The sequence below is a fragment of the Lissotriton vulgaris genome, unplaced genomic scaffold (assembly GCF_964263255.1).
Source record: "Lissotriton vulgaris unplaced genomic scaffold, aLisVul1.2 SCAFFOLD_1036, whole genome shotgun sequence".
Lineage (NCBI taxonomy): Eukaryota > Metazoa > Chordata > Amphibia > Caudata > Salamandridae > Lissotriton > Lissotriton vulgaris.
Genome location: NW_028245324.1, coordinates 124,982 through 144,919, shown reverse-complemented (window position 1 = coordinate 144,919; position 19,938 = coordinate 124,982). Strand labels below are relative to the sequence as shown.

The following is a 19,938-nucleotide window of genomic DNA, read 5'->3' as shown; positions in this document are numbered from 1 at the left end:
GAGCAGTTTGAACATGAAATAGGAATTGTACTTTGTTTTATTTACAGGGGATGCAGCAAGTGTCAACACTTAGCAAATACAGTACATTGAAATTAATGAGCTTTTTCAGGTAATTACAAGTAAGTTACTTTTCACGTTACTTTTCTAGCACAGTGCTGGATACCTAGATTCAACACTGGGACATTTCCTGCAAACAGTAAAAAGTAAATGCGTTTTGGTTATTTGTATGATTTTTAAATTATATTTTTAGATTTCAAAACTCCACACTTTTTTGGGGTGAAAATAGTCAATGTTATCCTATGGAGGAAAAACAGGTCATTGGTTCAAAGGTAAGTTATCGACTGTGGGAGTTAAGGTTCTGGGGTAAGACTCAGGGGTAAGACTCAGGGGTCTCCCAGGGTCAGTGATGCACTCTTGTTACACCCTCAGCGGAACTAGGGTGGCCAGGTGCAGAGTGTTGAGGCCCAATGTTATTCAATGGGTGAATGGGGACCTCGGGTTGGTCGCTGCTAAGGAGCAGGCCACTGGGCTGTGGGAACAAAGCTCCTAGGGTTTAGGTCATGGCAAATGGGGAAACAAAGGAGCACAAAAGGTGCACCCTCAGCGGCACTGAGGCGGCCGGGTGTAGAGTGCTGTTTCTACATCGGTCGCCCTGTTGTTTCCAATGGAGAACCTCCGGTTTCTCAAAAGCACTGTAGGCAGGAATACAAAAGACTTCTGGGTGCGGCCACCACTTTGAGAGGTAAGTTAGGAAGTTAGGGGTTGGTTGGGCACCGTTGGTTTGGGCACACAAATCCGTGGGGTGTCGGGTGCAGGAGTGCCTTTTGGAGTCGGATCTTCTTACCAGCTCCTGGTTGCGGTTAGGGGGCCTTCTGGATTTAGACTGCAGGCATCGGTTGGAGGCTTGAGGCAGGTCAGGGGTCGTCAGATCTCGGTTCAGGATCGCCGGGGTGACCTTCTCGTGGTGTTAGCCCACTCGATCTCGGGTCGTGAATGGCGGTTGCAGAGTGGGGCGGATTCACTGTTTTCGGCTGCTGCCAGAGTTTGCTGTTGAACAAATCCGACGTTCACGAGAGAAGCAGACTTTGCAGGGGATGGCAGGCAGGTCCTCTGGGGTTTTTGAGGTTGCTGGCTGCAGGACACACCAGGATTTTGCAGGACCATGTTCGTGGGGAGACAGGCCTCTGGGGCTGGGGCCAAGTCAGTGGGCGTCGTCCTCCTGTTAGCTCTGCACAGCTCTTCTGTCCTACTTACCTTCTTTCTTGTTGTTTTTGGATATGAGGAAGCAAGGTTAAGGGTGTCCCCTAAAATCTAGATTCGGGGTGATACAGGTAGGTACAGGGCAGGGACAAATGGGTCCCTTCCCTGGGGTGGGTATACCCCCTATTGTGCCACCTTCCAGTGGGGGGGGGGCAGGATCCTGTCCCTGGTTGGTTGGGTCCCCCCATCCTCAAGATGGTGGGGACTTGGAGTTGTGCTTCACCTCGCCTCCCCCACCTGAGGGGTGGAGTTGGCAGAGGTGGGCACACCTCTCTCCCTCACTTGTTTTTCCTGCCGGTTCTCCCACCCAAAGTGGGGGGGGGAGAACCAGTGGGTACCAGTTGCTGAAAGCAGCAAGTGGTCTGGGGAAGCTCACAAAGGCAACATGCCTTTGAAACTTCTCCTTTGTGAACCCTGCCCATCCTGGGGGAGGAGGCTTGGCACCTTGTCTCAGGATGTGCATTATTTCAGGCCTCCGAGAGCAGCAGGCTCTTGACCCAGGGGTCCATAAACATGTCTGTTGGTGGCAGCCTAAGCAGCCACTCAGTCGGGTAACTAGAAGTTGGTCGATTTTCAGGGGGGCATCTCTAAGATGCCCTCTGTCGTGCATTTTACATTAAATCCCACACTGGCATCAGTGTGGGTTTAAGGTGCTGAGAAGTTTGATACCAAACTTCCCAGTTTTCAGTGTAGCCATTATGGTATTGTGGAGTTCGTAATGACAAACTCCCAGCACCATATACTCCTCTGGCAGCACTGCACTTACCATGTCCAAGAATGAACTTGAGCACTGTAGGGGTATAGGGCTCATGCACCTGTACCCGCACCTCTGGCATAGTGCACCCAGCTGGAGATGTGGCTGATCTGGGCCAGCCCAGTGGGTTGTAGGCATGGCACACAGGAATGTGTGCCATGTTGACTCATCACATGGTACCAAAACACGCAGCCTGCAAAGGCAGTGTGTGATTGTAGTGGACAGGACCTCTAATAGTGGCACAATAACTGCTTCAACCCTTAGAGGCCTTTTCTGGTCACAGTGCCCTGGGTCCCTGTGGTACCATTTACCAGCAGCTGACCTTTGCCCAGAGATGCCAATTGGGTTTATGCTTCACTGCAATTTTAGGGAAGGAACATAGGGCCTGGGTACCTGGTTAGCAGGAGCCCAGGGCACACTCAGTCAAAGAACATCAGAAATTCAGCAAAAAGTAGGGGCATACCATGTAGAAACAGGGAACTTTCTCATACAAGTGTGAAGGGGTTGTCAGCCCCAGCCCATGCAGGTAACAGCGGTGAGTTGGTGTAATGGGGGGATTTCGAGGGACGATGCCGAGGGAAAATTCATAATTTTTTTTTATTTTCCCTTGGCATCGTCCCTCAAAATCATCCATTACCTGCCCACACCGCTGTTACCTGCATGGACCATGGCTGGCTGGGGGTTGTACTTGACCCACCCTGCAGCGACCTATGTTTGAGGCCCTCTACCCTCTGCTTTCCCCATGGCTTCCCCAACAGGGTCTGACAAGCCGTAAATCACATTGACCCCTGGCTCTGCCATGGGGTTCTCAGTTGCAAACAAAACAGGTGATGGACCGAATGTGGATCAATGTCACACATTCATCCCAGTCCAAAGATCTGGGCCCAAATCCATTGTTTTTTTGCACTCCACACCACCCTGGGTTAGACAATGGCGATATGCAAATCAGCTCTGACCCTGTGCCCCATGGGAACAGTCCAGTCCGAACTACAAAAGCCATGTCCTTCCCAGAACGGAATCAAGCATCCGAGGACCGGACCGGTTTCGAGGTAACACCTCTCATCAGCCCGGCTAGCTTGACTCCAGTGGTGTGGGGTGCCTGGGACCCACGTCTGAGCATCCCCAGCGCACTTATGGCGGCAATTGCAAACAAAACAGGTGATGGACCGAATGTGGATCAATGTCACACATTCATCCCAGTCCAAAGATCTGGGCCCAAATCCATCGTTTTTTTGCACTCCACACCACCCTGGGTTAGACAATGGCGATATGCAAATCAGCTCTGACCCTGTGCCCCATGGGAACAGTCCAGTCCGAACTACAAAAGCCATGTCCTTCCCAGAACGGAATCAAGCATCCGAGGACCGGACCGGTTTCGAGGTAACACCTCTCATCAGCCCGGCTAGCTTGACTCCAGTGGTGTGGAGTGCCTGGGACCCACGTCTGAGCATCCCCAGCGCACTTATGGCGGCAATTGCAAACAAAACAGGTGATGGACCGAATGTGGATCAATGTCACACATTCATCCCAGTCCAAAGATCTTGGCCCAAATCCATCGTTTTTTTACACTCCACACCACCCTGGGTTAGACAATGGCGATATGCAAATCAGCTCTGACCCTGTGCCCCATGGGAACAGTCCAGTCCGAACTACAAAAGCCATGTCCTTCCCAGAACGGAATCAAGCATCCGAGGTGGTTCTATTGGGACCATTCAATTAGTGGAGCTCACTTTGAATATTCTGATTCAGTCCCCAGCTAGTCATGCATCTTTCCTATCCTGGAATTTTGCAGTATATCTCTGTCCTTGGTAGAAAAGTATGTGAGGTTCTTTTGTGCAAGCAGCGACGGCTGGCGTCTCTATTCAGCGGGTTCTGTCTCATTCCGGATGCTGTACGCCATGCATAGTTCACTGGGCAGTTATGCTGCAATCTTTGCCCTTCTCAATCGATAGGGAGGTTACAATTCATGATAAGGGTGGTGATGGTCACAACCTTAAGTAAGCTGTGGCAGTGCCAACACCATTCAAGAGGAGGTTATGACATAATTGTGCTGTCCGTTGTCAAGGAGATCCTGACCACAAGCTTGCATTCTTCTTGGGTCCAATCTCAAACCTGCAAGCAGCTACCCTCAGTCTGTGTCCCAGGGATGAGCACTCCGTGCAGGTGCAGAAGTCTTCTAATGGTGCCAGACTTCTTCCAGCGCATGTCACTTCTTCCTTCCCCACTACCGATGGTATCCGAAACTTCTTTAGTTATTCTTAGGCTCCTTGGTGTTAGACGGCACAGCAGAGCTGGCAGCAGTGTGAGTTCCACAACTCTCTGGGCCTCAGTGTCAGTGCAGCGGTCTTCACTGGGGAGACATATCCAGGACCTCACCTGTAGTACAGTGGTAATGACCTTGTCTTGTGTTAGTGCGGGTTTAAAGTTGTCTGGCATCCTTTGCATCCCTCTTCTTCTGAGCTGTCTCTTTCCAATGCAAGGATATTTCCAGTGTGTCTACACTGTAATCAGTCAGGTCCCTCCTTCGAAGCAGGATCAAGATCACCCGTCCTGGCAGGCTGGTTGAATCTTTCCCATGCGAGGGGATTTGGCAGTAGCTACTCTAACTATGGTGTTCTAAAGAATCTCCTAGTCGTTGCTAGTGTGTTGCTCCTGGCTTCTTGTTTTGAAAGCTCGTCACAGGAAGTTAGTTTTCCAAATTGCAGAGACATTGAGTATTCCTGCAGCTTAGTTCTGAGACTAGTTCTGAGCAGTCTCAACATTTTCAATTTTTCAGACAGATTTTGACATAGTCTTTGTCCTAAAGCCCATGTAATCAATCCAAATCTGTTACAAAGTGTTTAGCCGCGGTGGGAGCGGATAGTATGGTTTTATGAGGAGAAAAATGAGGACTCAATGATGACCACAATAAATAGATATCCTCCTGCAGGAAGCGGTATAAGGATAAAAGCAGGTGGCACCTTATGCCGTGGTCCAGGAGCGACAGGCTTAGATATAATGCATCTTGAGTGCAAAGTTCGACAAGCCCGAAAATACTGCTTGACATCCTTATATACGTATACCACCAAGAGGATCTCAGTACTAACAAGAGAGTGGCTGTAGGTCCTCTTTGGCAGGCTGTGGCAGTGTCCTTACACATTCACAAAACCTCTTCCGAAGTTCCTTAGCAGGAAGGATTAGAGGCTGTTGTTGAAAATACATGTCTCCTTGGACAGTCAGTGATTCGATTAAGTCTTTAAGAACCTTAGGATTTAACTGAGAATGAGCGAGACGCACTTGTACAAATGTTTGTACAGCACCAGTTATGTGATGGGGTTGAATGATTGCTTGAGGAAAGGAGATTGGATATCTTAGTGACAGCGCGTCAGCAGGTGTGTTCTTGGACTGAGGGACAGAACTAATGAAGAAGACGTACTGAGCAAAGCAGAGGTGACTGTTCTCACACCGTACATTACGGAGGCTCCCTACGTTACTACGATGGGTTTGAATCTCAAATGGTCTTGTATTTGGGTTTAAGATGTCTCCATTATATGTGGATGAGTTTCATTGCCAGACATTTAATGAGCCTTTGCAGTTCCGCTCTCAGTCTTTAAGTAGGTGAGAAAGGTAGAAGATCGGGTCTTCAAGTACAGCCTAATACTGAGATTGCAAATCAATTATCGTTACTCTAATCACTTCTATTATATATCTTACATGTGTCATTATCATCAGATTCAAGCGATCCATAATCAGATTTCTTATTTGATTCATCACCTTTCTTGAATATCTTGCATGAAAGGGGCGAGCTCTCTATCTTGGGTGAAACAGTTGATAGAAGTTATGCAGATTTTGTTAGAGATATAAAGTAATAAAAGGACAAGGCTGTCCTCCTGTCTAGAAATAGTTAAGGCAGGAGGATCGACAGAACTATTTCCAATATCTTCCTCATTCGATTCGCTTTTCATCCAAAACTAGATGCTCCATCCAGCAAAGGTAAAACAGTCATTAATTTTATGTAGTTCCTTTGCACCATCACAAATATGATCAATCAGTTCCAGTGTACTCGGTGAGAGGGAGGTTTGGGTGGGCAGTGTGTCGCTCAGTGGGGTACTTTGTGGATGGACTGTACGCAGCTCAGACTTGGTCTGTGTGGGTGAGCAGTGCACACTTCAGTGAGCAGATTGACTGAGGAACTGAGGGCTTGAGCAGCGCACAGCTCAGTGGGGGCTGTATGGATGAGAATCGCATAGCTCAGTGGGGGAGGTGTTGTGGGTGAATAGTACAGAACTAAGCAGGGAGTTCAATCAAGCAAGCAGTCATATAATTTGTAAAGCACACTACTCACCCGTGATGGTCTCAAGGCACTGGAGTGGGGAATGCTGCTACTGCTCGAAAATCCAGGTCTTGAAGAGTTTTCTGAAGGTCTGTAGGTCATGGGTCTGCCGTAGGTGGATGGGGTGGGTGTTCCAGGTCTTTGCGGTGAGGTGGGAGAACGGTCTGCCACCGGAGGTCGCTCTTTGGAAGGCGGGGGACTGTGGCGAGGTCGGCGGAGCAGAGCTGGCAGATAGTGGTGTAGAAGCTGAGTCAACAAAAAGAGTATCCACTGGTCTGGGAGAGCATTGTCTGACCTATCACAAAAAATTAGACAACCCACTAAGAATCAAAAATACTTTTTTCTTTCTTGGATACCCATCAGTCACCAAACTTGATGATCTGTTTCATCATCTGGGTTTCCTCATTCACATCACTCACAAGTATATAAGGGCTGCAAACCTAATCAAAGACCAAGATGCGCCCTAGGATGTGATCTCTACTTCAATATAAGTTCTTACCAGATGAGACAGATAGTAATCAATGAGATTTTGTTGTGCAGTGCACAGGTGAGAAAAGTAAAAAATATTAAAATTGATATATGAAAAACCTAATTTTATTGATGTGTCTCATAGTTCAAACTAAAAAGAGTGCAAAGATAGTGTTAACAAATAACTATCTAGAATCTTAACATGGTCAACATGTTTCAGCACATATGGTTAACTAAATCTAACCGTGCTTTCTTCATGACCTACTACTGATATGCTACTGCAATGATCAACAATGTGTCTGTGCACATAGAACATACATATACAATATAATGGATCACAATGATACCACCGAGGCTCCTGCATAGAGGGCGTTTCCGTAGTCCAACCTGCTGAGGACGAGGGCCTGGGTGACGTTCTTATCGTTTCAGTGGGGATCCACTTGTAGATCCTGCGGAGCATGCGGAGGGTGTTGATGCGGGAGGAGGAGACGGCGTTGACCTGTTTAGTCATGGAGAGGGTGGAGTCAAGGATGACCCCTAGGTTGCGTGCGTGGTCGGTGTGGTGGGCCACCAGGAGTCATACCAGGCCAATGGGGTGGATCTGAGGATGAGGACCTCCATCTTGTCCGAGTTCAGCTTCAGTCGGCTGTTCCTCATCCTTTCAGTGACGGCCTTCATTCCTTTGTGAAGGTTGGTTTTGGCGGTGTTGGGGTCCTTGGTGAGGGAGAGGATCAGCTGAGTGTCATCGACGTAGGAGATGATGTTGAGGTCGTGCCGACAGGCGACGTGGGCAAGCGGTGCCATGTAGATGTTAAACAGAGTTGGGCTGAGGGATGAGCCCTGCGGTACGCCGCACATGATCTCAGTGGCTTTGGAGCAGAAGGGGGGTGGCCGGACACTCTATGTTCTGCCAGAGAGGAAGGAGGGAGTCCAATCCAGGGCCTACTCTTGGAACCCTGCGTTGTGGAGGCCTGTTCGTAGTGTTTGGTGGCTGTCATTTCTGCGTTGTCCAGCAGGGACTTGATGTCATTGGTAGTGGCAAACAGGGTAGTCTCGGTGCTGTGGTTGCTGCGGAACCCGGACTGGGAATGGTCCAGGATGTTGTTCTCCTCGAGGTAGCGGGTCAGTCGTTCATTGACGGTCTTCTCGATGACCTTTGCCGGAATGGGAGCAGGGAGATGGGCCAGAAGTTCTTGAGGTCCTTGGGGTCCGACTTGGGTTTCTTGAATAAGGCGTTGATTTGGGCGTGCTTCCAGCTCTCCGGGAAGGTTGCTGTCTCGAAGGAGGTGTTGATACCTTTCCGGAGATGGGGTGCAATAGATGTGCTGGCTTTGTTGAAGATGTGGTGTGGGTGTGGGAGTTGTGTGTGGGCAATGAGCAACTCTATGCAGCAGGTGCTGTGTGGGCAATGCGCAGCCTTGAGAGGTTCTGTGTGGGTGGGTCATGTACTGCTCTTTGGGAATGTAGGTGTGCAGTGCACATAACAGTGGAAGACTGTGTCTGTGGGCATTGCCCAGCTCAGTGGAGGGCTGCGTGTGTGGGCAGTGCCCAGCTCAGTGGAGGGCTAAGTGGGTCGGTAGTTCACACCTCAGTGGGGGTCTGTGTTCTTGGCTATTATACAGATCAGTAGGGGCTGTGAGGTCTGTGCTGGTGGACAGTTCACCGCTCAGTGGGGGAGGTTGGTGGGCAGTGCACAGCTCAGTTGGAAGGGGGGTGTCTTTTGGTGGCCAGTACACAGTTCAGTGTGGGAGGTGGGTGGACAGTGCACAGCCCAATGGGGGGGGAGGGTCTGTGTTGGTGGTCAGTGCAGAGCTCAGGGGGGAGGTGGGTGGACAGTGCACAGCCCAGTGAGAGGGTCAGTGTTGGAGGGACCGGAGAACTAAGACAGTAGAAGGGAAGGCAGCAAGAGTGCGCAGCTGCAAAAACACCTTTTTATAGCTTGGCTTTAGCTTAGAACCGCCTGCACCCCTGAATATGGCTCCAGCCCTAGTTTTGTTGGCTTCTCTCAGAACGCCTTGTGTCTCCTCACCCCCAGCCTGCACACTACATATGCTGGTGCTCATTGAAATCATCCCAGAATCTAACCATCATTTCTTTGATGCTGACAGAACAAGGTGAGAGTGGAGAAGCAGAAAATTGCGGCTGTGATTGAAGAGCTGCGCCAGCTCCCGAGAGATAAAGAGGAGACACTGAACCAGGGACTGGAGGAGATGGAGAAGAGGAGTACCAGGGCAGAAAATGCAAAAATCTCAAAACTGTCCAATCAAATCACTTCTCTCAATGCCCTGATAACAGATCTAGAGAAGAAATGCAAGGAGCCAGCGTTGGACCTCCTGAAGGTAAGACACTGCTTGGTAAATACAAGACAACACAGAAGAGCTACATTCATATGGTGTGTGAGGCGTTGAATGTAAGTGAAGAACATGCATGATCAACAGAGAGGGTTAATTCACACTGACCTCCTGTATTCTGACAACCCAACAAAATATACAGACAAGTTAAACTAACGGCAAATCCTTCTGCTCTGACAGACCAACGCAATGTACGGACTGATTCAGTACAGAGGAACCTACTTGTAAAATGACAGCACAACACAGTATAAAGAAGAGCTGTACTACGTCAAACGATCCCATTCAGAATATCACACTGCGCTGTGTCACGTGACTACATTCGGAATATCATACTGCGCTGTGTCACATGACTACATTCGGAATATCACACTGCGCTGTGTCACGTGACTACATTCAGAATATCACAGTGTTCTGTGTCAAATTAACCCATTCAGATTATCACGCTGTGCTGTGTCGCGTCACCTCATTCAGAATCTGGTAAAATTATTCATAAAAATCCCCTATGGAGGTCAACAATGAACATCCTTTAAACAGTGTAAAATATAAATACATTTTATTTTTATTCTTAAACCAATATGTCATGATAACACATTTGATACATTTCTAAGAATACTGTTATCAATAGAATTTAAATAAATAGAGAGAGCACTGGCTTCGCTCATTGACTGGTTGAGACTCTACATATAATTACTGCAGTGTGTGCAGTTTTGGTCAGTCCTGCTAGCACCGTCCCATCACCCCTTATTTACATTTAACCACAAACCATGTGTGTGTAGATGGAGAAAGAAGCTTCTGGTGGAACGGTCGAATTGTGAAATATGGCTCCACACAATGGTTCAGCTGTATCCACTACAGGTTTCATTCTTTTTTATCAGAATCAGTGCTATTTATACAAACTGTAATTAAGCCCTGGTGCTCGAGGTGTTAAATTGATTTTTGCATATTATTTATTGAGCGCACTTTGACCAGACTGGTAGCCTGGACTGTAGCAGCAATTGAAAACACGGGGAGAAAAAAGAACCAAGGCCGTGCAGTGTTACAGACATCCATTATTTAGGAAACAGCCAGGTCTTCAAGGCTTTCCTGAATTTCAGCACATCGGTGAAGGCTCTCTATTTAGATTGTATCATATTCCAAATCCAGGCAGCCTTCACTGGAAAGGCGCGACCCCCTTGTCGAACCTCGGGAACTCGAGTTCCTTTATACGCTTAGCGGTTGCAGACCGTAGCGCCCTCCCCGGAGCATATCTTTTCAGTCTACGCTGCAGCGGTGGGGGGCCCTTATTCTGAAGGGCCTGAAACACAATGCACATTGCTTTGTAGGAAACCCTCTGCTCCACAGGGAGCCAATAAAAGCTCCCTCAGAGCCTTGGAAGCCGCGGATCTCTGTTTCCTGTTCAACACCGGGTTTGCTGCAGCCACCTGAACTCTATACAGTCTCTTGATCGAGTCGTCAGCGGCTCCTGATAGGAGAGCATTGTAGTTGTCTACTCTACTGAGTATGACACTTCACACAAATATTGCTTTAGCCTGATCAGGTAGGACAGGTGTTGGTAAACGAGGCAGCATCTGTGAGACCTAAACAAATAATATGACTAGATTTGTCCTTCACTGGGAACCAAACACCCCATTGTAGCGCTTGACTCTCAGAGGGTAGCGTCGCAGAGCAGTCCAAGGCTTACTCAAGGGAGGTGGTGTGGGCTAGTAATCGGCATTTACAAGTACGCAGAAATAGCACTCAATAATTAATTGTCCAGTCTGTACTTTGCTTTATAAAAGGAAGAGTACATTTATTAAACACACACACTACTCAATACTATGCACCATTTACAAATATACATAAGCTGTTGGAATTACTTTGTGACATTGCATAACATTTCCACCCCTCCCTCGGAGGGGGGTCTAGTACCACCACTCCCAGGTATGCACACCATCTTGAACCTTAATGCAGTGGGTTGAACATAACCTTGAGCGAGGACCTTGCTCACTGGCACCATCCCAGTGATGACCCACCCCATTATCTCAACAAGCATTTAAAATGGGCACACCTGCCTTGGTGACACATAACCCTGACTGAACATCTCATACCTACCATACAGAATACGTATACACCAGTGGCGGTTTTACCATGGGGGCGTTTGGGCGCCGCCCCCCCTGTATTCTCGCCGTGCGAGAAGAAGGCAGAAACAAATGGTAGTTATTTATTTATAACTACCATTTGTTTCTGCCTGCCCTTCTCGCACGGCGAGAAAGCAGTCAGCAAACTTCCTCGAGCCTCAGGGCAGGGGGGAGTGGCTTGGCGGAGTGGCTTGCCCACTGTTGTGAATACGGACTGTTTGGACAGCCTGAGAGGCTGTCCAAACAGACAGTATTAGCAACAGTGGGCAAGCCGCTCCCCCAATCCTCCTCCCACTCTCCGTTCTGCTGCATGCAGACTAAGAGGAATGACGTGTTTAGGGCAGCCGGCCGAACCAATCAGCGCCGGCTGCCATGGAGGGGAGGGAGGCTGCCTGCAGCCTTCAGTGACGACTCTGGTGACGAGGCATTCAAAAAAATCCAGGATGGCGCGCGGGAGTCTGCAGTCTCGGCCCGCGGGACAGGACTCGAGTCGAGAGCCAGAGCGGGAAGCCAAGCCAAGGTAAGTTTTTTTTACATTTATTTTTATTATTATGAGGCAGTCAGTCCAAGTCTTGTATTATTGTCCAGTTAGAAGCAGCGTCCCTTGCCAATGAGGTGCGGCAGACTGCTGCTTCTTTTTTTCAACTACTTTCGGAATTCAGGATTTTACAGTTCTCTCAGATGAAGCACAACAAGGGATTATCGCTGTTTGGTGTAACGCGGCTCCAGAGGGCCTCCTTCACGCTGGTGCAGTAAGGTGTGCTGAGATCAGGGATTACAGTTCCTAGCAATTGAACACTCCTGGAAGGCTCGCAGCCACGTTGGAAAGGTTCAGTGATGACTAATGGAGCATAATTTTCATTATAAAATCGGAACACTCTGACTGCGAGTAGGCCCTTTGAGCTGTTCCTGTATGGACTTTTCTCCACCGCCAATTTTACGCCCCGCCTATTTCAAATGTCACCAGCCGCGACTGGTATACACCTCTACATCGTAGGGGCAAACAGTCTGGGTTGTTCTTCACCAAACACAGCAGCAAGAATACATGTTTAAGGGAGGAGCCAAGCCGGCGACCAAGATGGCTGCGTAGGGAATCGGCTCCGCCGACCTCCCTTCCCTGCTGCCGCATCCTGCTATAGATCCTGGGCCCGAGCCCCACTCCCGAACTTTGGAACAGAAGCGACGCCCTTCGGTGACGCTCCGAGCCATCTCCGTGGTCTGGAGACGGAGAAACACGGCCGGAAGATTGGGGCCTTGTCCGGCGTGAAAGCCAGGGCCTCCCGTGAAGGTGAGACCGCCCGGAGTGAGTAAACAGCGGGGCCGCAGACCGGCCGGTACCGGCCTGGCCTGAAAAGTGTGAAAACACCCCGGGGCAATTGGTGAGCCTGATATCACCAATTAGCGGAGCTAAGTCGTGGGGGCATGGGAGCTATGAGACACGACTGCTCAGCTTGAGGGCCGTGCACAACCACAGTCGACCAGAGAGTCGCAAAACGGGGACGCGGACTGGCCAACATCGGTCTGCCTGAAAATTGCATGAAAGCGCACCCGAGGCAATTTGAGAGCCTGTTGTCTACGGGGAAGAGGTGACAGTGGGCAGGAGGAGGTCGGGCACAGAACACCACGATGGCCCGGCCTCGGGGATCCCAGCGGTGGCGGTGCCGGGGGAGCAGTGGAGGCTTCCCCACCTCTAGGAGGCCCGCAAGTGACGGATGGTGCATGGGTGGCAACAAAGAGAGAACAGCCTGGACTGACTTGCGGGGTACCCCATTCGGCCGTCCCGAGCAGCCGGCAGTTGGAGTTGGGTGCCAGGGTTGGCTGCAGAGAGCCCTCTAGCTGCGCTGCACCGGAGAGGAATAGGGGGCAACAAAGAAGTGGCGCGCAGTGAGTAGCTGTGGAGTGACTTCCAGATTGACAAGGGGACACTACGGAGAACACTTGCAAGATAGGCCACAACACAGGGGAGCTCCTGAGGGGTGCGCCAAGCATTGGCTCTGTTAGGTGAGCTGTGGAGCTGGCAGGGTGCGCTCTTGACTGAGGGGCTGGGCATGGCATAGTGAAAGCCCGGAGGGGGTGTGATTGTGTGCGGCCTGTCGGTGAGTATCAGGAGAGGGCGGACGCTCTGAGACTCTGACTTCAAGTGTGGAGATCGGCCGTGTCTGGCATCATGGTCCAACGAAGTAGGATGGCGACAAAAACTGACTTGGATAGGTCCCTGCCTGCTTCTTCTTTCAAGGGGTCCAGAAATATCCAATCAAACAGGTTGTATCACTACACCTTACCAAAGGTGTCCCCGGTGGAATTGAGGAAAATCCCATCTGGGGGGGGAGTGGGGAGGGGTCACATTTGCCACCATCTAAGCCCCCATTGAAGGATCTCATGGCGGCCATCAACAGAGTGCAGGCATCCCTGGGCCAGAAGATGGAGGCCCTAGACAATAAACTAGACACTGTTACAATTGAGGTGGGGCTGATATGGGCGGATCTCACAAAGGCAAATGAGAAGGTGAAGACACTGGAGCTCAAAACGGCCAGCCTGATTGATGACGTGAACCTGTTGCAACAAGAGGTGAGGGACCTCAAGGCCTCAAGAGTTCCCACAGATCGCAAGCTGGACAAGTACGAGGGCAGGGCCAGGCGTAATAACGTCCGCATTCTAGGGGTGCCCGAGAAATCAGAATGCCAAACTCTGGATTTGTTTGTCGAAAATATAGTTCTCTATCACCTCAAACCTAAAGGCCTTAGTAATTTTTTCACTGTGGAGCGGGCACACAGAGTCCTGAGGGGCAGGCCCAGACCAGGGGCACCCCCCCCGTCCTATGATCGCAAGGGTCCTGAATTTTGGCGACAGGGATGCAATCTTACAGGCGGCTTGTGCTGGGGCCCATTTGAGATATGAAAATGCAACTCTCTCCTTCTTCCCAGACTTTACCCAAAAGGTACAAAAGCAGCGTCAGGGCTTCTTGTCGGTGAAGAAGAAATTGAGAGACAAGTGGCTAAAATATGCCATGATGTTTCCGACCCTCCTCCGAGTGGAACTCAAAGGGAAGGCCTGGTTCTTCGATAATGCAGAGATAGCGGCGGATTGGTTGGAAAGTGCACACGCGACTGAGGCGCAGAGCAGAGATCGAGACGAAGCGGACGAACAATAAACTATTGTTAACTGGTGACCGTTGGGTTTAATCCGTAACATGCCGTGAAGGGGGGGGGGGGGGGGGGTTCATGTAATGTCTCCCCTGACTTGCCGTGTCAGAAAGATATTGTTGTTGACTGACCAGAACAGGGGTAGTGATGGCGGAGCGGGGGTAGCGGGGGTTGGCGGGATTGTCCAGGCCCTCCCTCTATTTTCTACTTTTAGTTAGTTGTAGATTAGTGTTGGGGCAACAGGCACACTGCTAGTTGGGGATGAGCATAAGCTACATGCAGGGGTGCAGGGTGGGGGAGGGGGGCTGAGAGTTGAGGGTTTTTTCATATTTAAACTTCGATTGGGTGCAAAATTATTGGCGATTTGTTTTTCTTTTGTTACAGCATCAGGTGACCTAGACAGGATCTATCATTATAATGTCTTCTGGTAGACAGGAACTGGGGATATCCACGCTCAGTTGGAATGTGAATGGCCTAGGGGACAAGATAAAAAGGGGAATGGTGAGTCAGTTGATCAGGAGACACTCCCCGGATTTGGTGTTGCTACAAGAGACGCATCTGGTTGGTAATCGCTGTATGGCACCACACAAGGGAGGTTATAAATTGGTGGCGCATGCTGGATTCACCACAGGATCTAGGAGGCGGGCATCCTAATGAGAAACTCCTTTCTACTGACTATCCAGGCCACATGGGCTGACAATCGAGGTAGATTCATTGGCATCTCTGGGCTGTGGGAGGGGAGAATTGTCACTTTTTTGTCAGTATATGTTCTGCCGGGTCTTCAGACGGACACCTTCCGAGATCTTTGCGCAATTTTCTTAACTTTGCCTTTGGGGATACTGATTGTGGGTGGAGATTTTAATGCTGTGATGGATGGTGAAGTGGATAGGCACCCAGCTTGAACTCTGACGCCATCTCAGAGGTGGTTGCCAGACTTCGTAGCAACAACTGGGCTTACAGATGGGTGGAGACTGAGGAACCCAGACGGAGTGCACTACACACACGCCTCTGCTGCTCACCACTCCTTATCGAGAATAGACTATGTCCTAGTACCAGCGTCGCAGGCAGCATGGCTCCGTGAGGTGCGCAATATGGGCAGGGGGTTTTCAGATCACTCTCCAGTCTGGCTCAGGGTGGAGGTGGAGCAGAGAGATGCGGGGAGGACTGCCCCCATTAATGCATGGCACCTGAGGGATCCTGACACCAAAAAGGAGGTGGTACAAGTCACGTAAAGGTATTTCCAAGAAAATGTGGGAACAGTCGAGTCGGCACAGTCTCTGTGGGAGGCATACAAGATAGTCATTAGAGGGGAGGTCTTATCACTGGTTTTGGGGAGGGGGAGGAAGGGCAGAGGTGGACAGGATGGATGCAGAATTGATAACTGTGGAGGGGGAGGTGTCAAGAGATGCTACCCCCGAGGGAATGCACTGTTTGCGACTCCTCCAAGATGAATATAAGAGCCTGGCTAGAGACAGTTCCAAAGTGCAGCACGCGAACACCCAGAGTAGGATATATGAACACGGCGACAAAGCAGGGAAACTGATTGCGTGGTTGGAGAAAGGGGAGTGGGCGTCGAGGTTGGTGCCAGAGTTGCAGACAGGAGAGTCAGGCAGGGTGACGGATCCGCAGGTGATAGTAGAAGAGTTCACTGCTTATTATAGATCGGTGTATACGTCTGCAAGCAACTATACGGAGGCCGGAAATGCGGCTATGGTACACAACATCCCAATGCCCGCGCTGTCGGAAGAGGACGGGAAGTACCTTGGCTCCTTCCTCACGAATGACGAAGTGGCGCCGGCCATTAGGAGAGTCCATTCCGGGAGGGCCTCTGGCCCTAACGGAACCCCCATAGAGCTGTATAAACTCAACACGAATAAATTAGCACCGTTTCTCCGTGCCATGTTTATGGAGAGCAAGGGGAAGGGCCAACTCCCGTACAACCAACAAGTGGCAAATATTATTGCCATTCACAAAGAAGGTAAGCCCAGGACACTATGCACTTCTTACCGGCCAATCTTGCTACTAAACGCTGTACCTAAGGTGCTGGCAAAACTGCTGGCGACCATGCTAGCCAAGGTCATTACCACTCGGATCCACCCGGATCAGTCGGGCTTTATGCCGCACCGAAATTTGGCTCTAAACCTACGGAGGCTGCATGGGATTTTGGGAGGCGCATCAAAGATTCACAAATTGGTGGCCCTGTTGTCGTTAGATGCCTCCATGGCCTTTGATAGAGTCGACTGGCCCCATTTATTCGCTGTCTTGGGAAAGATGGATATTGGCCACGAGTTCATAGGATGGGTCTCTTATATACGGGTCCCCTTGCCAGGGTAGTGGTGAATAACCACAAATCCGCTGACTTTGCTCTGGACAGCGGCAAACGACAGGGGTGCCTGCTGTCCCCACTATTATTTGCACTGGCACTCGAGCCGCTGGAGGCGTGGGTCCGTTGGGACCGATCGATTGGAGGGCTGCGTTGGACGCCCCAGTGGGAAGATAAGCTCTCGCTATACGCAGATGACATTCTGCTTTATCTCTCTACCCCCAGGGATTCTTTGATCAATTTTCTGGACATCCTGACAATATTCGGTAAGTACTCTGGATTCGCCGTTAATTGGGCGAAGTCATTGTTTTTCGTCCTCAGCGGAGATCCCCCAGTCATTCAGGGTTCATTCACACTGCAAGTTGAGGCAGTGGGATTTCGATACCTGGGCTTATACGTGACCATGGACCCAAAGTTGAGATATGATAACAACCTGCGGCCCCCAATGGCCAGGTTCCGCAGAGATGTGGCGAGATGGTGATCGTTGCCGCTCTCCCTTCTCGGTAGAGCTGTGCTGTTTAAGATGATGGCCCTTCCCCGCTTCCTATATGCGCTTCAGAATTCGATGGATCCGGTACCCTCCTCATATTTCAAGGAAATAGAGTCCCTCCAAAGACAGTTTCTCTGTGAGGGCAGGCCCCGTATTGCTTTTTCCAAGCTTACTCTTCCCTGGTATGACTGGGGGATTGGTTTGCCAGACCTCCGGAAATACTACTGGCCTCTCAACTAGCGGCGATTAATCACGCTGTCTATGGGTCTCCATCAGACCCCGGATATGCGATGGATCGCGGTCAGATACCGGGGGGAGATATTACAAGAGCTTTATATGCTAGGAATGGCCGGTTTTCCCTTGTCGGGCCACCGGTGCATGCGGCACAAGTGTGGCATGCTGTTACCCGAAACCTTAAGTGGGGCGGGAGGCTAACGCTGGCGAACCCGTTGTGGAATTCGGAGAGATTTGGTAGCATGTGGAAAACGAAGGGCTTTGATAAATGGGACCTCATAGGGATCTCACAGATTAAGGACGTTTGGGGGACAGATAAGATCCTTACATTTGAAGCTCTACAGGAAAAATATTATCTGCAGGAGAGTGAGCGTTACCGATACCTTCAGGTCAGACATGCCCTACTTGCAAATATTCCCAGGGGCACCACATCCCCGGAGGCCTCCCCTTTGGAGGACCGGGTACTAGATGGCCACCTCCCAGAAAAAAACATTTCATTGATATATAAAAAATGAATCAATCACATGGGGGATCCATTGGCGGCTATCAGGGAGCAGTGGGGCACAGATGGCCTAGTATTGGGTGATGAGGACTGGAGGGAGGCAGTCTCCTCCCCAAAGTAGTTGCCGTCCAAATGAGACTTAGGCTGGTCAAATTGAAGATCCTCCACAGATCCTACACCACGGGACCTCGGTTAGTGCGGATGGGTCTGGCGGATAGCGGGGAGTGTCGGAGAGAGTGCGGGGAGATCGGAACATTTCTGCATATATTGTGGCATTGCCCTGAAATACAGGACTATTGGGTCAAAATCCACGATAAGATCCAAGAGGTTAAGTGGGTGGAGTTGGCGCTGGAGGCCTCAAGATGTGTCCTGAATGTTTGGGAACCTACGGACCTGAACTCATTTGGGAAGCTGTGGGAGACCCTGCATGCATGATTGCTAAACGTAACCTCGCTCAGTTGTTGGGAGCCGGCCAGGTGAACCAGATTGGGAAGTGGATGGAGGATTTGGACTGGTGCATGTTCAGGGAGAGGTCTGTGTATTTCACCAGGGGCTTCCCCGGGAAATGGGGGAAAGTTTGGGGCGGTTGGAATGGATACAGAGGGGATATCTGCACACCTCCACATCTTAGAGAAGTGGCAGTGGCATCGGAGTCCCAGTGATCCCTAAATGTTATCCTGTAAAATATCATTTTGCAAATACGGAAATGTATATTCGATTAATGCGAAAGTAATGTACGTCACCTGATGCTTTTTCTTTTAATTATGTCCATAAAAGATTTTTTTTTTAAAGAATGCATTTTTAAGCATGACTTAAAATGACAGTCCTTATCATAACTGGTAATCATTATAATGCATTGCAATTACAGCCCCAAAAAAACATCACAGTTGAAATAATAGGATTAAGCATATACAGCCAGACACCCAAGCAGGAATGTCCAGCATCATAACCCCACTCTTTGCTTATGACCTCATATTACACATGTGACCTCAATAGAAATAACCTTAGTAAATGCACGTCTCATGCAATTGCACCTCTTGCAATAAATCATGCCTATTGATACTTCTTGATCTATCCTCTGCCTTTGATACGGTCAAGCATGACAACCTTCTGTCCCTATTGGAAAGTAGGATGAGCCTCTCGGGCACAGTGCTGCAATGATTCTCCTCCTTCCTGAATAACAGATATCAAAGAATCAAGATGAAGAATTCACTCTCACAACCCTCCATGATCACACTTGGTGTGCCTCAGGTATCTGCCCTTTCACCCATTCTTTTCAACCTCCTAATGGAGCCTTTGGCAACGCTCTGATATCAACGAACATTCTATATCACCTGTACGCTGACGACACCCAGTTGTATCTGAGAATCACCTCGCCAGATGACTTTATTTCCCTCAACACTACTCTACTGAGCACGCAGCGTTGGCTCACTAACAACCACCTGATGCTGAATACCAAAAAAATGGAATTCATTCTCATCTCGCCACCGAGCCACACACCAAAGCTAGACCTCAGGTTAAAACACCTAACTTGTTTTGACTGTGTCCCCCTCATCATTGACTCAGCAACATCCCTAGGAATCTCCATAGACAAACATTTGAATATGCAGTCGCACATCTCTATTGCCACCAAGGGAGCTAATCACAAGATGAGTATTTTAAGGAAACTAAAACCATTCCTCCCTCAGGCAGATCTAAAAATTGCATTACAAGCCCTAGTGCTACCAAGATTAGACTATGGAAGCACCACCCTCTGTGGTCTCCCCAAATACAAGTTGCGTCCTCCTGGTCATCTACACATTTTATGGTAAACAGTCAAAATATCGAGTTTTTTATTTCGACCTACACTTATATCGAGTTGCTAATATCGATGGGACAGAATATCGATGTCCAGAATATCGATGGCCAGAATATCGAACCTAAGGTAAGTAATATCGAAATTACTTATATCGATAGCATGTATATCGATGTAAGTAATTTCGAT

General features: G+C 49.6%; 1 protein-coding gene across 1 annotated transcript in view; it reads left to right on the top strand.

Annotated features, from left to right (window-relative positions):
- The window catches only part of LOC147666479 (E3 ubiquitin-protein ligase TRIM39-like), a 183,450-nt gene that overhangs the window by 150,750 nt on the left and 12,762 nt on the right, over nt 1-19,938 (top strand). Inside the window, exon 3 of the mRNA XM_086949055.1 lies at nt 8,903-9,133. Coding sequence (XP_086805181.1) covers nt 8,903-9,133 — 231 coding nt within the window. The remainder of the gene's footprint in view (nt 1-8,902; nt 9,134-19,938) is intronic.